At 52.0% G+C, this 21,368-nt stretch overlaps 1 protein-coding gene across 3 annotated transcripts in view; it reads left to right on the top strand.

The window, feature by feature from the left end:
• Nucleotides 1-4,141, top strand: part of PCBP3 (poly(rC) binding protein 3) — a 51,211-nt gene extending 47,070 nt beyond the window's left edge. For 2 of the 3 annotated variants that reach the window (XM_050899638.1, XM_050899637.1), the window contains exon 15: nucleotides 4,090-4,141. In XM_050899638.1, the coding sequence (XP_050755595.1) occupies nucleotides 4,090-4,135 (46 nt within the window). In that variant the 3' untranslated portion in view covers nucleotides 4,136-4,141. The remainder of the gene's footprint in view (nucleotides 1-4,089) is intronic. The other variant, XM_050899644.1, reaches the window with a different exon arrangement.
• Nucleotides 4,142-21,368: the final 17,227 nt, after the last annotated feature.

The raw sequence follows: 21,368 nt of genomic DNA, 5'->3' as shown, positions 1-21,368 counted from the left end.
GAAGGATGCGGTCGCGCTGGCATGGCTGAGGCATCCCTCCTCCTGACATTACCCGAGCCTTTTGCGACTTCTCTTAGGGATCAGGTTATTTTGCAAAGGAAAAAAAGAAAGAAACGGAACTCCAGTGTTATGTGGGAATCTAGCAGCTTATCCACCATCATCTGGGCTTGAGGGAGGCCTGGAGAAAGAGGTGTTTAAACAATTGCAGCATCTCCTGGGAACATGTTGGTGACAACAATGATAACAACAAAATCACGAGGAATGTGTCAAACTCGGCTTGATTTCCTTGGTACGGCTAAAAAGGAGATTTGCTGTTTTCTTTGGAAGGAGCCTCACTGTTTTGTTTTTACTTGTAATATGTCCTGGGTTTGCATTTTATGTGAACTTAAAATGCTCCAGTGATGCATCCACAGCCATGCCACTGGGAAAAATATATGCACATCTCTAATATTGGAGTGAATATTCAATAGAAGGTTAATCAACAGAATAGCTTTAGCGCATTGCTTTTCTCTCTCAAAGCAATGCATTTTATCCAGACAGAATGATTCAACATTTCTGGAAGTAACCAACTTGGTATTACTCAGTCAAACTCTTTGGGAATGCATTATTTTGTGGGAAATTGTTCCTTTGGCAGGAAAGTATTGGTCCGATGCCTCCCCCTGCCCCCGGAGCGCGGTGGCTCTCCATCAGAGAGGGGCCAGCTGAGGACCGCGCTCGGCCCCTTGGGCCCCAGCTGAAGGTCTCCACTCCCCCTCATATCCTTCCCAGGTCATGCTCCCAAAATTAAGTGTTTGGAGTATTGTTATGCGCATTTTTTTCCTAGACTGTATTTGCAAATCTAGTACGTAATGGGGTTGAAAAAAATAGATTGTTTCCCCAAAGGGAAAGTGACTTTCACCAGGGAGACTCTTTAAATTTAATACTCTCTTTTAGCTGTAATTCAGGTTTTTTTATGTATTCATGCTAGTCACTTTTAATTATGCTAATTTCAAGCTTATGGTCCATTAGCAAGGGTAATTTCACCCCTCCAGTGCCGGCAGAGGTAGGGTTTCTGGGGGATCGCTCTGTGCTGTGGGAGGGATGAATCCTTAATCTCATTTTCTCCTTGGCTGCAGGGGTGGAAGGATGGTGGGGGCTCGGCACAAACCCTTTCTCACACCTTTCTCGTACCATTTGCAGAAAGATGAGAGCCCAGCAGCCCATCTCCCCTAACCCTGCCTGGCTGCAGCCCCCAGCCCCAGGGAGGTACCCCAGTCCTCGGCCCTGGGCCCCCCCAGGCTGGTCACTAGATGTCCCCCTTGACCAGCTTTTTGCATGCATCCTGCTCCAGCCGGGGTGCGGGCAGCATTTGGATGCTGGGTGCTCCCAGCCTCCGCTTCATCCGCTTGCAGAAGACATGCCGCGCTGCTGGACGTGAGAAGGGAGTGGGTGCTGCCATGCGTGGCTAGCAGCTCCCTTGGCCATGGGTGTCCCCACGCTCTCCGGTTACACGGGGCGAGGTTGGTGGCACAAGCCCCCACCTTAGGCTAGCACAAGCCCCCACCTTAGGCTGGCCCAAGCCCATTCGGTCTCCCTGGCCCGGCGTTTCGCAACAGAAGGATAAGGTTTTGCCGGAGAGGTCCCGAGGGTCTCCAGCCCTCGCCGTCCCCGGGGAGGTCGGCATGCGCAGGCGGGGAGCGCCGTGCCTCGGCTCGCGGCAGGAGCGTCTGCAGCTGGCGCGAGCGCAGAGCTCGGGGTGGAATGACTTGCGGAAAGGTCACGGTCTCGGTGCAATTCCCCTGCTCCCATGTTGGATATCACGGGGAGCTGGGGCTCTGCTGAGAAGGTTATTTTTGCTTTCCCTTCAAAAAAAAAATGCAGCTGCGGATCTTAATCCACTGTGCTATGCATCGAGCCCCAGGCCTCCATCCAAAGGGTAACGTGGCAGTGACTTTTAGGAAGTACTGAATGTACCAGATGTGCAACTCCTTTGACTCCAGATGTGCAGCCCCCCCTCCCACTCCATCTCAGCACCAGTTGTCCTGCAAAGAGGAACAAGAGACACCAGATTGCTCAGAAAGCATCCCGCAGACTAAATCTAGCCAAGTGCGAAACCAGACTGGCTCTGGATTCCCACACCCGTGTTTAGGCAGTTTAACCGCAGGGATGTCTCTTCCCAGAAATGCCGCTCGCATCGGCTCCGCACATGGGGAGCAAAACCAGCTAGGAGATGAGCAAGATAAAAATGGAGCAGCGGGAGGAGGTTTCATTGCTGAGCCCCATGCTGAACCACGGCCTGTTGCTGATTTAAAACACGCGTGCTGTTTCTAGAAGGAACTGCTTTGATCCCGAAAGGGAAAGCCGGGATGTGCATGAGGACTCGAGTATTTGAAGCACTCCCGGAGCGCTGTATTCTGGTTCCCTGCAGGCAGCATCTCAGCGGCATTATTTATTCCTGGAGGAAAGCCTGTGTCTAAGAGCATTTGCATCTGGACCAAAAAGGGGATGAGCGCCGCTTGGCTCTGGAGCCTCTCTGAGTTTTGATGCTTCAGATAAGACTCCCGGGTGCGGGATGCTCCGGGGAAGTGCGGGCACATCGGCGTGGCAGCGGCGGGCCACCAGCCAGCTGACAGCACGGCCAAGCATGAAGAGCTCTGGGAGAGCGGGCGGGAGGGATGGAGCAGCATAACTCCTGAATTCAGGGTTGCGTGCATGGCTTAGGGTCGAACCGCAATGGAAATCCAACAGGATTTCCCAGTGAGAAGGAGAGCAAGATAGCTTCGTGACATGCTCACCCAAAAGCTCTCATTTAGTGGGGTGGGGTTTTTTTCATGGGTTCCTTCAGGGAAGAGCTCCCACCCAGACGTAACCTGAGGCTACTGCTGCAGCCGGTGCCGCCGTTTTCCCAAGGGATGTTGCTGTGTGCTACTCAGCCCACAGCCGTGCTCCCAAATCTCTTATGGGAGCACTGCAGAGGAACGGTGCGCTGCTTCTCACTGCCTATAAAAAGCCAGTTAAAGATGCAAACCTGACACCCCAGAGAAACTGCCATCTCTGTGTTTAAAACAGCTTTTCAGTTGCATACTAATGTTTCTTTTCTTGCCTCAAGTAGATCTCCCCTCCAAATATTTCAGGTTGAAATGCAACGATTTCAAGACGCACAGGACAGTGCCGTGCATCTTTAAACGCAGCAATGCTCGGGGCGGGCGTTTGGACTGAAAAAAATATTTGCTCATGTGCATGTGCTCGTGTACCTGGGATGCAAGAGTCAGCCTGTGATGCTCATCCCCTCTGTGCTGGGGCAGCCTGGAGCCATGAGACCATGGCTCCTTGTCGGCCAGAACACGGGCAGGGTGTGCTTTTTTTCCCTTAGCGCGACGCCAAGCATGAAACGTACTCACAGGCTTTCTGCTGTTCGCAGGCAGAGGTTGGGCAGTGGTGTGCGCCCTTCCCCAGTGCTCCTTTCCTCGCTGCTGGCTCCTGCCCATCACCCCCAGCCCCTCGATGCACTCGCCCTTGCCCACTGCCCCCAAACCTCGCTGCCTGGGCTGACGGGGGCCAGCAGCACCAGTTGTCCTCTGTCACCATCCTCGCAGCCACGTTTGCGGGGCAGAGAGAGGCAGGCAGAGAAGAGGTGGGCAGGCAGGCAGGCAGGGGCAATGCTCAGCCCCGGGACAGCCCACAGCATGCGGTGTGGGGTCGAGGCATTTTCCCTGCACAAAGCCTGTCGCCTCGAAATGTTTGGATGGCTCCTCTGGATCTCCCAAAAAGCCGCTCTCGGCAGCCAGTGAGAGCCCACAGGGCAAACCAGCAACACGCCAGGCGACCACCTCGGCTCACCCAGCAGCCCGGGGTGCTCGCGTCAGATGTGCTCGGGTGCGATCTCGCGTGGCAAGGGGAGGTTTGTGTTGGTGTAGCAGAGCTCAGCCTGGGCACGGCTCGCCCAGGCTTGGCCTTCGGGGTGTGGGTGATTTCAGCATCACGCTGGAGAGTTGCTTAGGGCGTTGTGCTGGGCCGCGTAGCCCAAGGGATGGCTGGGGCTGGGAGGGGGAGGCATCGGTGTTGGAGCCTCGGCTGAGCCCTGACCATCTCCCTTGATTGACCCTCCAGCTCTACAGACCCTGATCCCCATGGGAGGAACACCTTCACCACCTGACCGGAGCGCCGCAGCGGACATGGTGCCAGTGGCTGATGCTTGAGCCCCCCCCACCCCCCGAAGATGCTGCCGGCTTCCCGTGAGCTTCTCCCTCTCCTCCGTGGCACTCTTTGGGCCGGCTGCCCGAAGCCCCCTGCCCGTGGCTGCACAGACCCTGCTCCCTTGGCTGTGATACGCGGCAGCAGCGGGACCGGGGGGCTTGAGCAGCAGCTCGCAGGAGGACAGCAGCTTGCAGCCAGCGTGCAGCGGTACCTGCTTCTGCAAGCAAGCATTTCCCCGTTGCCCCTCTCTGCGCTTCGTTATCACCCCTCACTCCCCTGCCGCTTTGCAATGTATTTCGTGGCTTATTTGTGTAATTGCAATAAAGCTTTTGTTGCTTGAGGTACCCTCCATGGTTAGCGGGAGGAGGTTGGAGTGAGAGCAAAAAGGGGGTCCCCAACGGGTGCATACACTGCTCAGCTGGCACAGCCGTGCCTTGGGCAGCGGGGCATCCACAGGGTGGGTGGTGGGGTGCTGTGGGGTGGCCCAGCGGCGCAGAAGCCTCTGTCCCCCCGGAAGGGTTAATGGGGAAACTCAGCCCACGCAGCCCGCAAAGCAAACCACTGGAAAAAAGGCTGGAAAAAGGGCCTCAGAGCCCTGGCTCCGCTCGGCATCAGGAAACGATCCCGCGCGGGAGCGGGGCTGCCAGGAGGGGAGGGGAAGCGGGACGGGGGGAGCACTGCGAAGAAAATCCAGAGCTTTCCCCAAAGGCAGCGACGGCCGGGATTCATTATCCGTCGGGAGACGTGTTTATAGCAAGCGTGAGTCACTGCCGGGCGCCCGGATGGGAGCAGCCCACGGTGGGGGCCGCCAGCAATTCGGACGTGGTACGGCCTGCTCATCCAGCCCTACACGATGGCTGCGCCCCCCCACACCCCCTGCCCCGGGCCGCCACGCGCCAGCCCCGGACCTTGGAGCAGACCCAGCGCTATTTCGGGCCGCATCCGGGCACGCGTTTTCTCCGGGACGCTTCATTTCTCACTCGAGAAGCGATGCCAGGGCGCTGCCTTGTTAAGGGAGAAGCCGCTGCCCGAGCGTTCACACACCGGTCAAGGAGTGGCACACACACCAACGCCGGCTCTAACCGCTCGGGCCTGAGTCCCTTCGCAGCGGGCGACTCCAGTGAGCCGATGGGTGCCCCTTTTTGACTCCTCACACACACACACACACACACAGAGACACACACACACACACGCTCGCCCTCGGGCGCTGCTTCTTCCCTCAGGCTCGACCCTGGGCTCCCCGAAGGAGAATCTCTAATCAAGGCCTTCCACATAGAAAGCGTAATTTATTCTGTCTCTGGTGCGCAAATTTAGACAGCTCGAGCTGGGTACACCCGCAGAGGGACCCCAAACGCTGAAATCCCTGGGCAATTATACCTTTACAATCTAAATTCCCTCCCCTCACACCACAGTCTGGTCCAACAGTAATATTCGGGTCTGGGGTCGTCTTCTCTCTCACGGGGTCCTTTTTCTCTTTCTCTTCTTTCTCTTTCCTGTTTTTTAGGCTAGTGGTTACTACGTCTCCTTTTTCAGGCTCAAACTGGCCCTAGGGCTTTCCAAATCTTCTTATTCCTCCAATCAGGGAATAGGTCAGCATTAAGCAAAAGCATTAAGCAAGCTATGAGTTCTGCTTTATCATGAATGACTACTTTTAAGCAGCTGAACAAAGTCCTTAAAGCCCTCCAAAACATATTAACAGCCTCTATAACTTACATACGTCCCTGTGCTATTATAGCCTCACAATCTTATCCCATCATTGCCACGCGCTGTTTACATCTCGTTCGGGTGCGGTCTGCATGCTCATGTAGCTCAGCTTTGCCACCTTCCACAACAGCCCTCCCTTTGTTTTTCTTTAGCATACCTTCTAATGCATCCAGACGACTGTCTGGAGGTGTTCTATACGTTGCATCACTCTCCAAGTTTTTATATATAATATCAAAACTAAAAGCAAGCATAATACAGTTAGCGTTAACAAAACTACTGTTGGGTCTAACACACGGTTCAGGATTCCCGTCGCAGCTGGCGACCATCCAAAGAATGTTTCCCACCATTTATGTTCTCCGTCTGTTTTTATTCTCTCTAAAACTCGATGTATTTCCTTGGCATTATGGTGTATGGTGATCAGGGTTTGATGGTTATTACCCCGATTCTTCTGTAGGACATCCCTTAAGTCTTTATGTTGTAATAGCTTTTTTACTATTGTGAGGTTCATCCCCCTCGATATAGGGGTCAGGTCCTGATATATCTCATAACTGGATCTTATTATTAGATGCGTGGTGATGGGGGCACTATAATTAAAATCACAACCTATTATTTTTGTAAAGTTACATACACAAATATTTAGATGGTCTTTTAGGACGATCGTTCTGTTATCAACAATCAGCTTTTGACACTGGGTTCTTAGACAGACACAGCCTTGGCCTGTGTATATTATTGTTGATTTAGGGTCTTCACCTGGTCGTTTTTCAAAGTGACAAATCTTTTGATCTATGTCTAAGCAGATATCTTGTGCTCTTGAAGTGTTACTTTCACAAACGTATCCATGCTGCTCGTGTGCTGAGCAGGCTCCTGGGTCTATAGTTTGCCACTCTTTCCCATTTTGCCAAGCCCAGGTTCTATGTCAGATTGGATAGAATATAGTTCCATTGTGGTTGAGGCCCAAGGTTATTATAGGCTAAATAGTATATACTAAAGCATTAGTTACCATTAATACATATGATATTGACTTTTGTCGTAATGGGTCATAAGTAAAATTAATTCATTTCCACCATGTCTGGAGGTCTTTTTCCAATTCGGTGACATTGTTTCACGTGATTTTTCGGATTTCAGCTGGTAGCATGCCTGCTTCCCCTTCCCTAAGAAGTGCTGCAACTGTGTTCTGTACCCACAGTTGTGCCTGAATACAGCTCAGTGCTAGCAATGTATTATTTTGAGTTTCTTCTAAAGCGCTTATTATGAGTAAATTATCTTTTTCCTCAGTCATTTTCCAATATGGTAAGATTTTAGATGTCAGCCATTGCCCGCTCCTAATGCCTCTAGGGATGATCGTAGCGGATGTTCTAATTTATGCAGGTCAGTGGTAACTGTGCTGAGTTTATTGGCTAATACTTCCGCAGGAATGCTGTTTAGTACTCCTAAACTAGTCCCTAGGATTCCTGAGGCATCTCTTTTTATTCTCTTGGGAGGAGGCAAGGCCGGACCATGTAGCTAAGCTAACCCTCCCATATAGGTTGTATTAAGAAACGGTGAACAAATGGGTTTGATAGCTGATATGTTGATTTCCATGCCCAACTCTACTCGTTTCAGGGACCAGGATGGATTAAATAGGAGTTGTTGTTGTCCTACCCTTTTAACAACATATGGTCCAACTCTAGTTATCTGGGGGGTTAAAGTTATTTCTTTTTCCGGATTAGCCGGCTGACCTTCTTGTCTTGTGGGGATCTGTATTGTAGTTGTAAGAGTTATAATTTCCAACTTAAATGACAATGCAGTTTGGTTTTTCCTTTTGGGGCCGCTGGTAGTTTCTATGCCTACAAATAAGTTCCTACCTGCCCTTTTATCGGCCCACAGACATATTACAAACACTGGTTGTGTCAAGGTGAAATTTTGCCAACTTTCTCTTTCTTGATTCTGATTTGAACATATCACTCTCATTCAACTTGGGCCATTATAGATATCTCTTACAGTAATTTGAGAGGCCTTTTCATAGCTCGTTCCGTTAGTCATTTGGCATCGTACCTTAATCTCTTTCCCTTGTTTTGCCTGAGTTGGGGGGGTCTTAGTAGGCGTTCCCCCCTGGTCCCAACTCCACTCGTTTTCCAAAAACACCTCATTACCGTGCATAACTACCATGGATAAATGTAATCTGTTTATCTTTGATTTCTGCCCCATCCTATCCGTGTATCCAAAATGCGCTTGGGTCCGTGGCCGTTGTGACGTGTGCGCACAGGTACCCAGGAGTACCAACCCTAGTAATTTCAGGTTAATCTTTGTCAGATGCTCCATGGTCATTATCGGTCCGTTTCGCAGGTGAGTGGTGTATCCAGTGGTCCTTTCCTGCGACTTTAATAGCGAAATAAGAACATAAAAGTAAGTAAAAACATAAGGTCCTTCCCATTTAGGTTCCAGTTTAGATTTGCTTCAAAATACTTTAATTAATACCCGGTCCCCTGGTTGTATTCCATGTACTTGGATTTCTGTAGGGACCGGTTGGCTCCACATAGCCATTTTTTGGTTCTGTTTGAAGTATTGCTGCATACTTATCACCTATTGTGTTAATCGTTCATCTCCCTCCACCAGGCTGATCTTTGCTGGGATGTAAGTCCCTGGTATGGCTAAATGTCTCCCAAATAACATCTCTGCAGGAGTCAGCCCTGTAGGCCGCCGTGGGTTGTTTCTAATGTCCCACAGCACCAAATTCAATGCATCAAGCCATTTCAGGCCCGAACATTTACGTGGTTTTGCTATCCTGTCCTTTAATGTTCTGTTCATTCTTTCTACCTGTCCTGAGGATTGTGGATGGTAGGGGTATATAAGTTTCTCTCTATACCTAAGGATCTATATAATTGGCCTATTACATTTGCTGTAAAGTGGCTACCCCTATCTGACTCATTGATTCTGGGACTCCGTGCCTCGGTATTACTTCTTTCAGTAAAACTTTTGCTACTCCCCGCCCCGTCTGCCCTCCGGGTTTGGAATGCTTCTACCCATCCAGATAATTGGTCCACTATAACTAAAAGATATTTATATCCATTTGCTGGGGGCATATCGGCATAATCTATCTGAAGTCTTTGGAAGGGGAAATATGCCCAAGGCTGCCCGCCAGGCTCTTTATGAGGCCAAGTGTCTGAGAATTTTAAACATGTTGGGCAGCTGCTAACAACTCTCTTCGCTGCTCCATGAATTCCTGGAGCCGACCATTCTTTTTGTATCTGTTCCGCTATGGCCTCTGCTCCTCTGTGGGCTTTGTCATGGAACCACCTGGCCACTGTGACGATATATTTCTTTGGTAAGATCAGTTTTCTCCCACTTGTCCAAATCCCACTTTCTTCTTGTTTAGCTTCCCATTTTTCCCACTGCTTTCTCTCTTCCACTGAGCAGTCTTTTTCATACATTGCTTTTGGATCGGTAAGATCTGGCCATTTATTCTGGTTCTGTGCAGGTATTGCAGCCATACATTCCTTCCGGGGCTCTAATGCGGCGGCTTTTGCAGCAGCATTGGCTAGTTCATTACCCTGGCTGATCTCTGTTTTATCTTTAGTGCGAGCAGGGCAATGCATCATGGCAATTTTTCTAGGTAGTTGGATTGCTTCCATCAGGTCTTGTATTTCTTTCCCATTTGCCACTCTTCCTCCCAATGACGTTAGGAAGCCTCGTTGCTTCCACAGCATTCCAGTAGCATGGCACGCTCTGAAGGCATATCGTGAATCAGTATAAACGTTAACTCGCTTCGCTTTCCCTAGGTGCACTGCATGCGTTAGTGCCAGTAATTCTTCTCCTTGTGCGCTTGTTCTTTCTGAGAGTGGCTCTGCTTCTGTCACCTGTTTTTGGTTGACTATGGCATATCCGGCACGCCTTCAACCACCTTGATAATAGGATGAGCCATCCACAAAAAGAATTAGATCAGGGTTTGATATTGGTTCATCTGTTAAGTCTGTTTCGAGGTTTATTTATAATGTGGATTGCTTGCTCACACTGATGGTGCTCCTCTCCATCATCTGGCAGAGGTATTAGAGTTGCTGGATTCAGTGTGTTACATCTCTTGATGTTTATATTGTCTGTAATTATAATATTATATTATCTCGTATCGATGCGCCCATTGTGGTGATAATGCCTGGGCTGCATATTGTTTCGGTAGTATCTCTGCCTCATGTGGGACATAGACGGTTACTGGGTGTCCCAGAATGAGAGGGCGACTTTTTTCCACTACGGTTGCTGCAGCTGCCACTGCCCACATGATACATGCAGGGGCTCCTGCTGCTACAGGATCTAACTGAGTGGAGTAATATGCTATTGGTCTTTGGTGGGGTCCTAGTTTGTGTCATTACCCCGCTTGCTACTTCTTTTCGCTCATGGACATATAAGTTAAAGGGTTTCTTATAATCTGGTAGTCCAAGTGCGGGGGATGAAGCTAAAGCTCCCTTAACGGCCTTAAAAGCCTTTTGTCTTTCTGGTCCCCACATAATGGGTTCCACTTCTTCCCTCCTTGTAGCATCTGTGAGGGGTTTGGTCAATTCCCCTGGTCCAGGTATCCATGGTCTACAAAATCCTACTGCTCCCAAAGCCCCCCTTTACCTGTTTCTTTGTAATGGGGCGTGGTATCTTAACTATGGCCTCCACCCTCTCCGGGTCTATGACTCGTTCACCTTCTCTAACAATAAATCCTAGATATTTTACCTCTTTCTGACACAGCTGGAGTTTGAATGGAGATGCACGATGCCCCTTTTCTGCTAGGGCGGTACACAAATGTACAGTATCTTTTAAACATGCTTCTTTACTTTTACTTACTATCAGCAAGTCATCTACCTATTGTAGCAAAACAGATCCCTCAGGTAATTCGACATCTTTGAGGTCGTTTTCCAATATTCACGAAAAAATTGTGGGGGATTCTCCCAATCCCTGAGGGAGATGCGTCCATGTAAATTGCTGCCCCTTCCATATAAAAGCAAACAGGATTTGGCTTTCTTCTAACACTGTACTGAAAAAAGCGGCAGTCAAATCTATCACCGTAAAAACTCTAGCCCAAGGTGGTATTTGTGATAGAATAGCGGAAGGGTCAGGCACTACTGGGTGGGGAACAATCACATGCTGGTTTACAGCTCTTAAATATTGTACGAACTGATACTCAGGGTCCCCATCTTCATCTACCCTGTTCTTTTTTACAGGGCGTATCAGGATGTTGTAGGGTGATGAGCAGAATTTTAAAATCCCTTGGGCTACGTACCTATCTATTTGTTTCTGTATACATTTTTCTGCTTCCCAGGGTATGGGGTATCGTTTTACTGCTGGTGTGGGTCCTCCCTTTGTTTTTATGTGTACTGGTTGTGCCGATACCAGTAGTCCTACATCTGTAGTTGTTTTAGTCCACAATCTTTTAGGCACTAGGAATTTCTTCATCCTTTTCTATTCCTTTGGTTACAATACTCATTCTGATAATAATCAAGTCAACTCCCTAGGGTGACAACCACGATTCTACATCTAACGTTTGTAATAAATCTCTTCCCAGTAAGTTTGCTAGGGAGTCTTCTGCTAATACAAATTTTCCCCATACACTTTTGTTTCCAATCGTTATTAACAGGGGTTTACTTAAATATTTTTCTCCCTCCCCTGTGACTCCATGTATCAGAACTTTATCCTTCATTTTAGATCCTTTTGGAATAAAATTTAAAACGGATAATGTAGCTCCCATGTCTACTAAAAATTCAACTTCCTGTCCTTCCACTTTACCTCTTATCCATCCACTTTGGTCTAGTTGGGTACCCCACAAATCAAATATTTCTATTTGCTCCCAGTTTTCCCCCTCACCTCCAGGATCCCCATTTTCGAGTCACTGTGAATATGATCTTTCCCTACTAATTAGGGGTTCCATTTCTGATTCTTCTTTTTTCCCTGGTCCTCGTAGGCAGAGAGGACATTCTCGCTGCATATGTTCTCGTCGGTGACAGTAGTAACACTCTATTCCCACACTTTGTGCTAAAACACTCCACCTCCCGGCCTGGATCTAAACCTTTGTCCTGGTCTCCCTCTTCCTCTTCCTTGGCTTCTAGGTTGGAGGTTCTTTGTCAAAATTGCAGCTAAAAGATTTCTCTCTTGTTCTTTTGCCTTTTTCTTTTCTCATAGTAGTTCTGCCTTCTGTTTTTCCTCCCTTACATCATGCACAAAAGTTGCAACACTTAAAACTTTTTTGTAAACTTTCCCCCTGCCACCTGGGCATATGTTCTTTAAAATACTTCTGAATTTCAGGTGCCGCTTGGTCTACAAAAACACTCATCGCCAGGGCATCATTAAAACTTTGATCATTCATTCCTCCATATTTCAACAGAGCTTGTCGGAGTCATTCCCAGAAATCACTGGGATGTTCATCTATTTTTTGTCTACATTCTTGTACCTTTGGCCAGTTCACCCTACGTTCTCCACTTGCTCGAACTGCCTCTATTAAATTTCTTAGGGCTGTTTGGCAATGGGCTCTGTCTCCAGCCATATCATAGTTCCAGTTCAGATTTACTGTCGGCCACGGATTTCTCTCTCTCCCACCTGTTGTGCTAATTCCGCATCCTTAGTTAGTATCTTCTCTGTTTCATCTGGGTGGAATAATTCTTGGACTAAGATTTGGGTGTGTCCCCCCAGTTAGGATTGTGCCCCATGCAGATATTCAAAAATAACTGCGCACATTTTTCTGCCTCCTCCCTTTATCTTGGCATTTTACTCCTCCATAAGGCTAAATCATTTGGATTCCACGGTTGATTAGTATAAACCCTCAATGTGGGGCATGCATGGTCATCCCTTGGCCGTAAAGCGGCCAGATTAGTCAAAATGTTTGAAACCATGGGGTAAAGTCCCACAGTTGCTGCACAGGAGTCTGGGGGGAGGTCAGTACAGAGACCATAAGGTGGGGCAGGAGTCGGGGAGGTCCTCGTGTGGTCATCATTTGGGGCTGTAGCCTCAGCTATGGCCAAAGTTACCTTACAGGTTGGCTTTCCCGTCAGCCCCTTTTTTCTCCTTGGATGTTGTCTCTCCCGCACCCAATCATCCCACACATACCAATAATCCATTTGTCCCAGGAACCGGTCCTCAGGTCGGTGTCACAAAAAGGTCAGTCGATGTTGGTCAAAAGTCCCTTGTGGTGGCTGTTGGTCTTCACTGCCTCCATCTCGGGTGACGAATGGCCACCCTTGTCAACATAGAACTGTTGCGTGCTTTTTTGGTAGTAAATTTGCACCATAGATTTTTCCCCAATTTTGTAGTATCTCTGCTAAGGGCGTCCCTTTCTCTACTCCAGTTATGTTACCCATGATTTAATCCAGGCGGGACTCAAACCCCCCTTCAAAATCTCTGAACAACTCTCAATCGTACGTCTTACGTTGATCAGACTGCATACAAACTCGTGTGCAATTTACGCCGATCAGGCTACGCACCTCAGGCAGGACTTGAAACCTCCTCCTTAAAATCTCTCCGGGCAGGACTTGAACCCACCTGAACTCTGTCCTTTCCCCTATCTTGAATTTAGATTTAGGGGACTTAACACCACTCTAGTGATTCGGTGCCCCCCCGTGTCCAAAATCCTTGGGTGAGCTCACTCTGCGCCGGGAGTTGGAGGTTTGGATCCGAGAGGTTCTGAGAGTGACCTCGGGTCCCAATCTGGGTCGCCAAACTGTTAAGGGAGCAGCCACTGCCGAGCATTCACACACTGATCAAGGACTCGGACCCGAGTCCCTTCGCAGCAGGCAACTCCCTGGGCAATTTACCTTTACAATCTAAATTCCCTCCCCTCACACCACAGTCTGGTCCAACAGTAATATTCGGGTCTGGGGTCGTCTTCTCTCTCACGGGGTCCTTTTTCTCTTTCTCTTCTTTCTCTTTCCTGTTTTTTAGGCTAGTGGTTACTACGTCTCCTTTTTCAGGCTCAAACTGGCCCTAGGGCTTTCCAAATCTTCTTATTCCTCCAATCAGGGAATAGGTCAGCATTAAGCAAAAGCATTAAGCAAGCTATGAGTTCTGCTTTATCATGAATGACTACTTTTAAGCAGCTGAACAAAGTCCTTAAAGCCCTCCAAAACATATTAACAGCCTCTATAACTTACATACATCCCTGTGCTATTATAGCCTCACAATCTTATCCCATCATTGCCACGCGCTGTTTACATCTCGTTCGGGTGCGGTCCGCATGCTCGTGTAGCTCAGGTGGCTTTGCCACCTTCCACAACATGCTCCTCACTGCCACGCGACCAGCCCCGGCAGTGCCCCTCCATGCCCGCCCATGCCCACCCGTGCCCATGCCCTTGGGTACAGCCAGCCTCAAGCGGAGGGTATCGCCCTGTGATGATCAGAAGCGGAGCTGCCGGCTTCGTCCCTGGCTCTGCGTGTTGCCCCATGCAGCACGGGTCTCCATCCCCAGGGCTGAAACGCAGCCGGGCAGCCAGGAGATGCCAGCGCTGCCTGCCCGGACCTCTGCCCCATGGGGAAACAAAGGCAAAAATGCCCATTTTGACCTTTTTCTCCATTTGGAGTTGTATTTTCTGCAGTGCACGTCACCCCTGCTTCCGTTTGGCCCTGCGAAGGGGCCGCGGGCAGGCAGCCCCTCTGGATTTCAGCAGCTGGCTGAGCCAAAGCATTGCTGCGGGAGCCTGCTTTTCACCCCTGCTAAACCTACTCCCCAGGGAGCACTAGCCCCAAATCTGTAGGGGCACTGGTGCTTGCCCCAAGTGCCTTCAAGTGGGAAGTCATCCTCCCCTCATCTGTGCCATCCCTGGCACCCCCTTCGCTGGGGGCCCAGCCCCACAGCTGATCGCACTGGCCCTATATAGAGGCGTCAGCCTGTGGCACCATCTGGGGAGGTCTCGGTCGGCTCGTAATCAGCATTATGGGCCCATGGCAAAAAAAGGTGCTCATGCCCACCCCATCCAGCATCTGTACCCCAGAGCATCCCCAGGAGGAAAAGCCACCCTTGGCCAGCTTGCAGAAAGCCAGGGAGCTTCTGTGGTAAAAAGTCAGCTGGGGCCATTCTTAAAAGCACGCTGTTACCTTGCCTGAGATGGGAATTTGCCTAGAAAAAAATCATTTTGCTCCTGCTCTCCTTCACAAATGTCTTTATTTTGGATGAGGTGACGCGGCAAAGGCAACGCTTCCCGGGGACTGAAGACGCACACTGCTGCCCATGCTGGCTCCCGTGGTGTGTCGCTGCCCGGGATGCCAGCAGCCAGCCCGGCTCGGTGCCTGGCTCAGGCAAGCAACAAAGCCACCCAGAACATGCAGCTCCAGGCCTGGCACCCACTTTTCACTAAAAAACAGGTTTTCTGGGTTTCTCCTGCCTCAGCAGTGGGTCATACGCTCTGGCTTAGAGAAAACCCCCTGTTCCCACTCCTGTCCCATTCCTCAGAGCAGTGGCACCGTGGAGACCCTCCCAAAGCGAGATGTCACCAACTGAGACCGATGCTCTAGGAAACATGGGCCAGCCTGGCTCAGCGCTCCTTTCCCACCTCCCAGCAAGCCACGGGCCACCCATGAACACCTTGCATGGCCGTGCACCCTTGCATGGTGCTGGGAGACACAGCCAGAGACAGCCCAGGGTGGGAACAGCCCCAGGAAGGAGCTGGTGGAGCTGTGAGTGCAAACAGCCCTCAAATACTGCTGCCCACCCACAGGGCTTGAATCCCTGCCCAGGCTGGAGAGGTGGGATGTGGAGGGATGTTAAGCACCCAACGTCCTTCACCTGCATGCACTGGCTTTTCCTCTGCAGGATGCATCAGCTGAAACACAAAGCATCTGTGCCCCTGTGAAGGCATTAAAAGGGATGCAGATGCCCCACACCCCTCCCCATTGCCTCCAGCCCTGTGCTGGAGGGCAGCTGGCTGCAGTGCTCAGTGGCTTCCTCCTGAGAGGGTGAGTGTTTGGAGATTTGAAACAGCCTGTTTACCTTTGGCTGTTCCTCTAAAAAAATAAAGCGGTGAAGGAGAGATGCTTATCTTTATGACCTGCTGGAATTTCCCTTGCTGCAGCTTGTGCTGGGGGCCTCTGGTCTGCTCTCTCCTCTGTAACCCCTGCTTCTGCTCCAGGATGGAGCAGCTCAGCCTCTCCTTGTGTGCCCTGTGCTCCAGCGCCCTGGCCAGCTTGGTGATGTGGTACCTTTTAAAAGCTGGATGCTCCTGTCCCTTTGGAAGGGGGCTGTGCTAGAGCTCTCCCAGGCAGGGTGCATGCCTGCAGGACCAAGGGCTGTCCCCCCGAGAGTGCTGCTCCTCCTCAGCGGTGCCCCCGAGGGACAGCTGTCCTCCCTGCTGCTCCTCCAGCTCAGCATCATCTCTGCTGTCTCAGCCACGGCTAAGCACAGAGCAGGGGAAATAATAGGCTCGAGGACAGCAAAATGGTTGGATGGTTTATGTTTGCTTTTCATTGTCTGCAAAAGATCTGAGGAGGATGCTTGGCACTGCTTGGAGTGGGCTGGGAAGGCGTCCTTGCCAGGAAGGGTAGCTGACTTGTTTTAGGCTTCTAGGAGAAGGCTGCAGGCAATATCTGGCTCTGGTGTAAAGAGAGCTCAGCTGAAAGCCTTGCTGCATCCTAGGACTGCCTCGAAGGGCACAGCCACCCCAGAAGCTGTGATGGCTGCTGGAGTGGTAAAAATAATGAGTATAAACTGTGCGTGCTGAAAAAACTGGGAGCAGAAACAGCCTGGGAAGGGGCTAACAGGGACCTCAGGGAGTTTGCCAGACACGTGCAAGCTCCTGGGTTGGGGTGGATCGTCCCCCTGGAAAAGCATAGAAAAGGGTCAGGCTGGCTCTGCACTGCACTGTGCCATGAAGCCAGCCGAGGTATGTTATCTATAGGGTATCCAACAAGCAAGATAGACCTCTGTGCTTCCTAGGGCTTTGGGGCTTGCTGCCTATGCGGAGGGAAAATGTAAGCATGTTCAGGGGAGTGGAGGGCACTTGAGAGCAGGAGGAAATGAAATGAATGCAATTAGGGGTGGTCTTTTGGCTCTGCAGAAGAAATGAGCTGTGCTGTAGCACCACTGCAGCTTGAAAGACAAGACAAGCTGGTGGAAAGCAGGCGAGGGGTGAAAGGAGAAGCACGGCACCTCTTGGGCATCGGGGATTTTGCTGTGCGGCTTCAGGAGAGGACGGGGACTGTTGCCAGTCTCGTGCCACCCCTTCCACCCGGGGCTTGCTGGGACCAGTCCTGGGTGCTGTTGTGCACCAACAAGCTGCCGAGCATCCGCACGGATGCTGAGAGTGGGGCTTAGAAGTGGTGCTGTAATCCATGGCAGGGGAAAACCAGCTTGTCTCTTTGCAGTTTGGTGATGCAGGCTGGCCCGGCTTCTGCAAACCGCAGGGCAGGGGAGCCCTGGGTGGCCCCCCGCCCCCAGTGTGGGGCTGGGTGGGAGCCAGCGCTTCCAGTCCCCCCAGCTGGAGCCAGGGCTGTGCCTGGTGGCTGCTCGGCTGTTCCTCGATTGCCTGGTGCCTCCCTTCCCCGGGAAGACGTGCCCAGCCTGGCGAGCACGCTCCACTCCCTGGGAATTGCCCAAGTGATGCGTTTTATTGCAGAGAAATGGAAAATATTCTCCACCCAACTGCCGGAGGGGTTAGCACATGTTTTTCCACCCAGTTTTCACGCTGTGCCTGCTGGATGTGCTCCATGAGAGACTGCGTGGGAGAGGCGGGTGCTCTGTCCCCTGTCCCGGCAGCGGTGTCCCAAGGGCTGGGGGTAGCGTGTCCCCGGGTGCTGCTGACACCACGCGGGCTGGCTCGGGCAAGTACGGTTGCCTGCCAAGGGCTCAGCCGGGAGCTAGCAAGCAATGATTCTTGGGCATCAACACCTCCCATCATTTCTTCTCCAGCTTTGTCTGAAAACCAGGCCCCCCCCCTCGGTTTTGTTTGTGCAATAGTGCAGGTGTTGCCAACCTTTCTGTTTTGGGCCGGTTTTATCCCCAAACCACGATGCTCCCAACCCCAAAAAGCCTACGCTTTGGGCTGTTTCTATTTTCTGAGTGTAAAGTGTACGTTTTTCCTGAAGAAAAGGAAAAAAAGAACCCTGAAAGTAAGTTTTGCTTTATTCGCCTCCAAGCCTCCGTGGTGGGGCCCTTGTCCCCAGGAGGGCGCGGGGAGGCCCTTCCCGGTATCCCGAACGCGTGACGTCCCAGCATCCTGCGGCACCCCCCGAGGAAAGCATCCCTGCGAGGGGGGGAGGCCAGAAAAAGGAGCCCGAGAGCATTATCTCCTCTCCTCCAGCTCCCACGCTGCATCCGCAACCTCCCCTCTCGCTCGACCCTCTCTTCTTTCCTAAGAAGCCGAGCCAAGCTTTCCCACAGACCCAGACAGCTATTAGAGAAATATTATTACCAGATGGTTTGTTTTTTCCATAGGACCAGAGGCCAGCGTGAGGTAACGGGAAAAAATATTAACCCACCCCGCACCAGCCTGGGCATGGGGTTGTGGCTTTGCTGGTGGACCCGTGCCGTGTCCCGGCTGTGCCGGCATGCAAGGGGTCTGCAGAGTGGGGTGGCGGGGGGGGGGGCACTCGCACCCCATGCGCGCTGGATGGGCGAGGTGGCTGGAAACACCCCCCCCCACCCCCCCACCTTGGACTGGCGGTGGCCCCGTGGGGTGGCTTGGGAAGGCTTTGATGGGGAAGGGAAGAGCATGTCTCCAAACGGTGCTGGAAGGGAGGGAAGGGTCCCACCAGGCCAGCTCGAACTGGTCGGAGCAAAGCCCAACTGGCAAACTGCACGGCAGAGAAGTTCACGCGGGGTCGGGTGAGCCAGGGATTCAAGCGGAGGAGAAGCGCCACATCCTGGATGTCCTGCCTCTTGCAGGGTCGATACGAGCGCCAGGCAAAGAAAAAAGGTGCCACTTTGCGTAGGGATGTCAAGGGATTTGGAAGATGCTGCATGGCATGGGTTGGCTCTTCCACTGGGTCATTTTGCAGGTGGGTGGATGAGTGTGAGACCCTCCTCTGGTGCTGCTGAGCCCACCCTATGTCCATGGTAGGATGCTCGCAAGGCACCACCCGCCTGCGCTGGGAGAGCGGCTGCCGCTGTACTGGAAGAGGTGATGCTTTCCTGCTCGGAGGGGTTTCTCCGCTGCCTCCTCCTGCAGAGATCTGCTGTGGGAAGCTAAATTATCATGTGCAGAAACACCACAAGCCACACTCTTTCCAGAGGGATTTGTGGTTGGCACAGCGCTCGGCTCGGACCACGGCTGCTCCCGTTGTGCAGGTCTGAGCATGGAGATGGGGTGGCCAGTGGGGATGCGTCTGAGCCATGGGCAAGCTGGGTCATCATGCACCTTGGGGGGCCGGGGTCCTACAGCCAGCCTGGGGAGGTGCAGCCCACGGTAACCAGAGCACATGGAAACCTCTCCTAGCAAACGCCTCCACCATCCCAAACACTTAGTAAGTCTTGGGGGCTCAGGTCCCCAGGAGCGGGGGGAAGGTGACGCAGCCAGCTGGCAGGATGCTGGTGTGTGCTTCATGTGGTTGCAACCAGGGAAATTTCACTGCTTGTTAATTGTGGTGTCTCCTGGGACTGTGTGAGAGGACAAAGTAGCCCCAGCTGCAGGAGATGGAGCTGGAAACCTGGCACTCGGTCCTTCTCTGCTTTCCAAAGCACCCTTTGGTTATGAGTGTGCTGGAGGGTTCAATCCTGGCTTTTCCCAGGGGAATTCATTTCGGCACATTTCCTGTGGAAGGAGTGTTTTCCATTTCTAAGCGGACTTGATTAAAGGGAAGGAAAGGTTTCATGAAAGAGTTAATAGCAGAAAAATGGAGCACACTCATTCTTTTCTCAATCTCTGGGAGGAGAAAAAGCAAAAATTCTGTCCCAAGCGCACTTGTTTTTTTTCCTGCACCCCGGTTGGGTCTGGAATTGAACTAAAAGTTTATTGCTTGCTGTGCAATGCAGTGCTGTGGGCTGGGACTTGGGATGGGGAGTGCTCGTCCCCCGGGGCGTGCAGGCACTGTGGAGGGGCTCCCCTTGCCCATCTACATGGCACTCTGGAGGGATGCCGGCCCCACGCAGGTAGCTGGAGGGGTCCCCGCTCCTGGAGGACCCGGTGTAGCAGAGCCATAGGGCTTGGCTTCCCTGGCCTTGTCTGAAGAAGGGAAAGGGGACATCCTTCACAGGCGTGTGTCCTTAGATTCCGGGACACAATGGCGTGCTTCTAGGCCCAACGATTGCAACACCCCTGGAGTCAGCTCACAAACTGCTGCCCAGCTATCAGCTGGATTTCTGCAAAACTAGCCCACACTTTTCCAAGAAAATGGCCGTTCAATGCACCGGGGCTGCTGCTGGCCCTGGTTTAGCACCGCAGACCTGGAAAAGGCAATCCTTTAAAATGCTTTTGAAGCCAGACACGGATCGAAGCCCGTGGTCCAGTCGGACAGCAGAGATGACGCCCCTGGTGGGACGTCGCACCTGATAACAGCCCTTGGGGCTGGCGGCTGGATGCCAGGCAGGGAGCGGGGTCTCTGGCGGGGTGGGGGGAGCCCTGCCTTGCCGGCTCCCCGTGCCAGGGTGCACGGGGTCTGACAGGCTGCAGCTGCGCGGAGCCATATACGGTCAGCAGGCGCCTTGCACAAGCCATACCATTATCATTAAGTCTTTGCTGGCGCGGCCGACTGGCCTCCAGCTTGCAAGGCTCTGTGGAGTGGCCGGGCTGTTGCCGAGATGGATGTGCTTTTTCCCTTACTGTAAGGAGGCGGGGGGATTGGCTCTTCTGCTGCTCAGGGTAATTCCCTGGGAGGGAAGGGGAGAGAGGAAGAGATAAAGCAAAGAGGAAATGTCTCTGGTGTGCAGATTCACAGGATGCCTCTGCTGAGCTGATGCGTGAAGACGGGTCCCTTCCCGGCAGCCCTCTTCCTGGGACCCTCTGGCTGTTTTTCAAAATCCCAGGTGAGCTCCCTTGTGGGAGCCCCGAGCAGGCGTGCTAGAGAGCCAAATCAGGTCTGATCCCCCGTGAACTGTCACGCAGCAGCATTTGTCCCTGGACACGCTTGCCCTCTTGGAGACCATCTTCAGTAGGTTTGAGATGCCTTGAAAATTTGCCTTTCGGTGTCCTCATCTCCTGGTGCCACCTCCACAGCTCCACAAAGCCCACCCACCTCTGTGCCCGGGTGGTTATTTACACCAGCCAGGTTCATGCTGGTACTAAAGCTTTTTGGCTGGGGGGAAAAACGCTGTCTTCAGCACAACGAACACCTGGCTCTTTTGGGGCTGGGGTGTCTCTTCCCACCCCCAACACACACACAGTTTTGTTTCACGTTTTGGTGTCATCCCCCGGGATGCTGCCCAGCCTTCCCTCCAAGGAGGAGCCCTGTTGGTCTGGCTGCCCCTCAGCCAAAGCACATGGCAGCCTGAGGCTCTCCAAAGTCCTAGAGAAGCTGCAGGGATGGGGTGCAGGGGTGCCCAGCAGCAGTCCTGCCCCTCCTTGAGACCACCAGTTTCTCCTCTTTCCTTTGTTTTAACATCAGCTTCCACAGATGCACCT

Source organism: Gymnogyps californianus, chromosome 7, assembly GCF_018139145.2.
Source record: "Gymnogyps californianus isolate 813 chromosome 7, ASM1813914v2, whole genome shotgun sequence".
In the NCBI taxonomy this organism is placed as follows: domain Eukaryota; kingdom Metazoa; phylum Chordata; class Aves; order Accipitriformes; family Cathartidae; genus Gymnogyps; species Gymnogyps californianus.
This window is presented reverse-complemented; position numbering and strand designations above follow the sequence as displayed.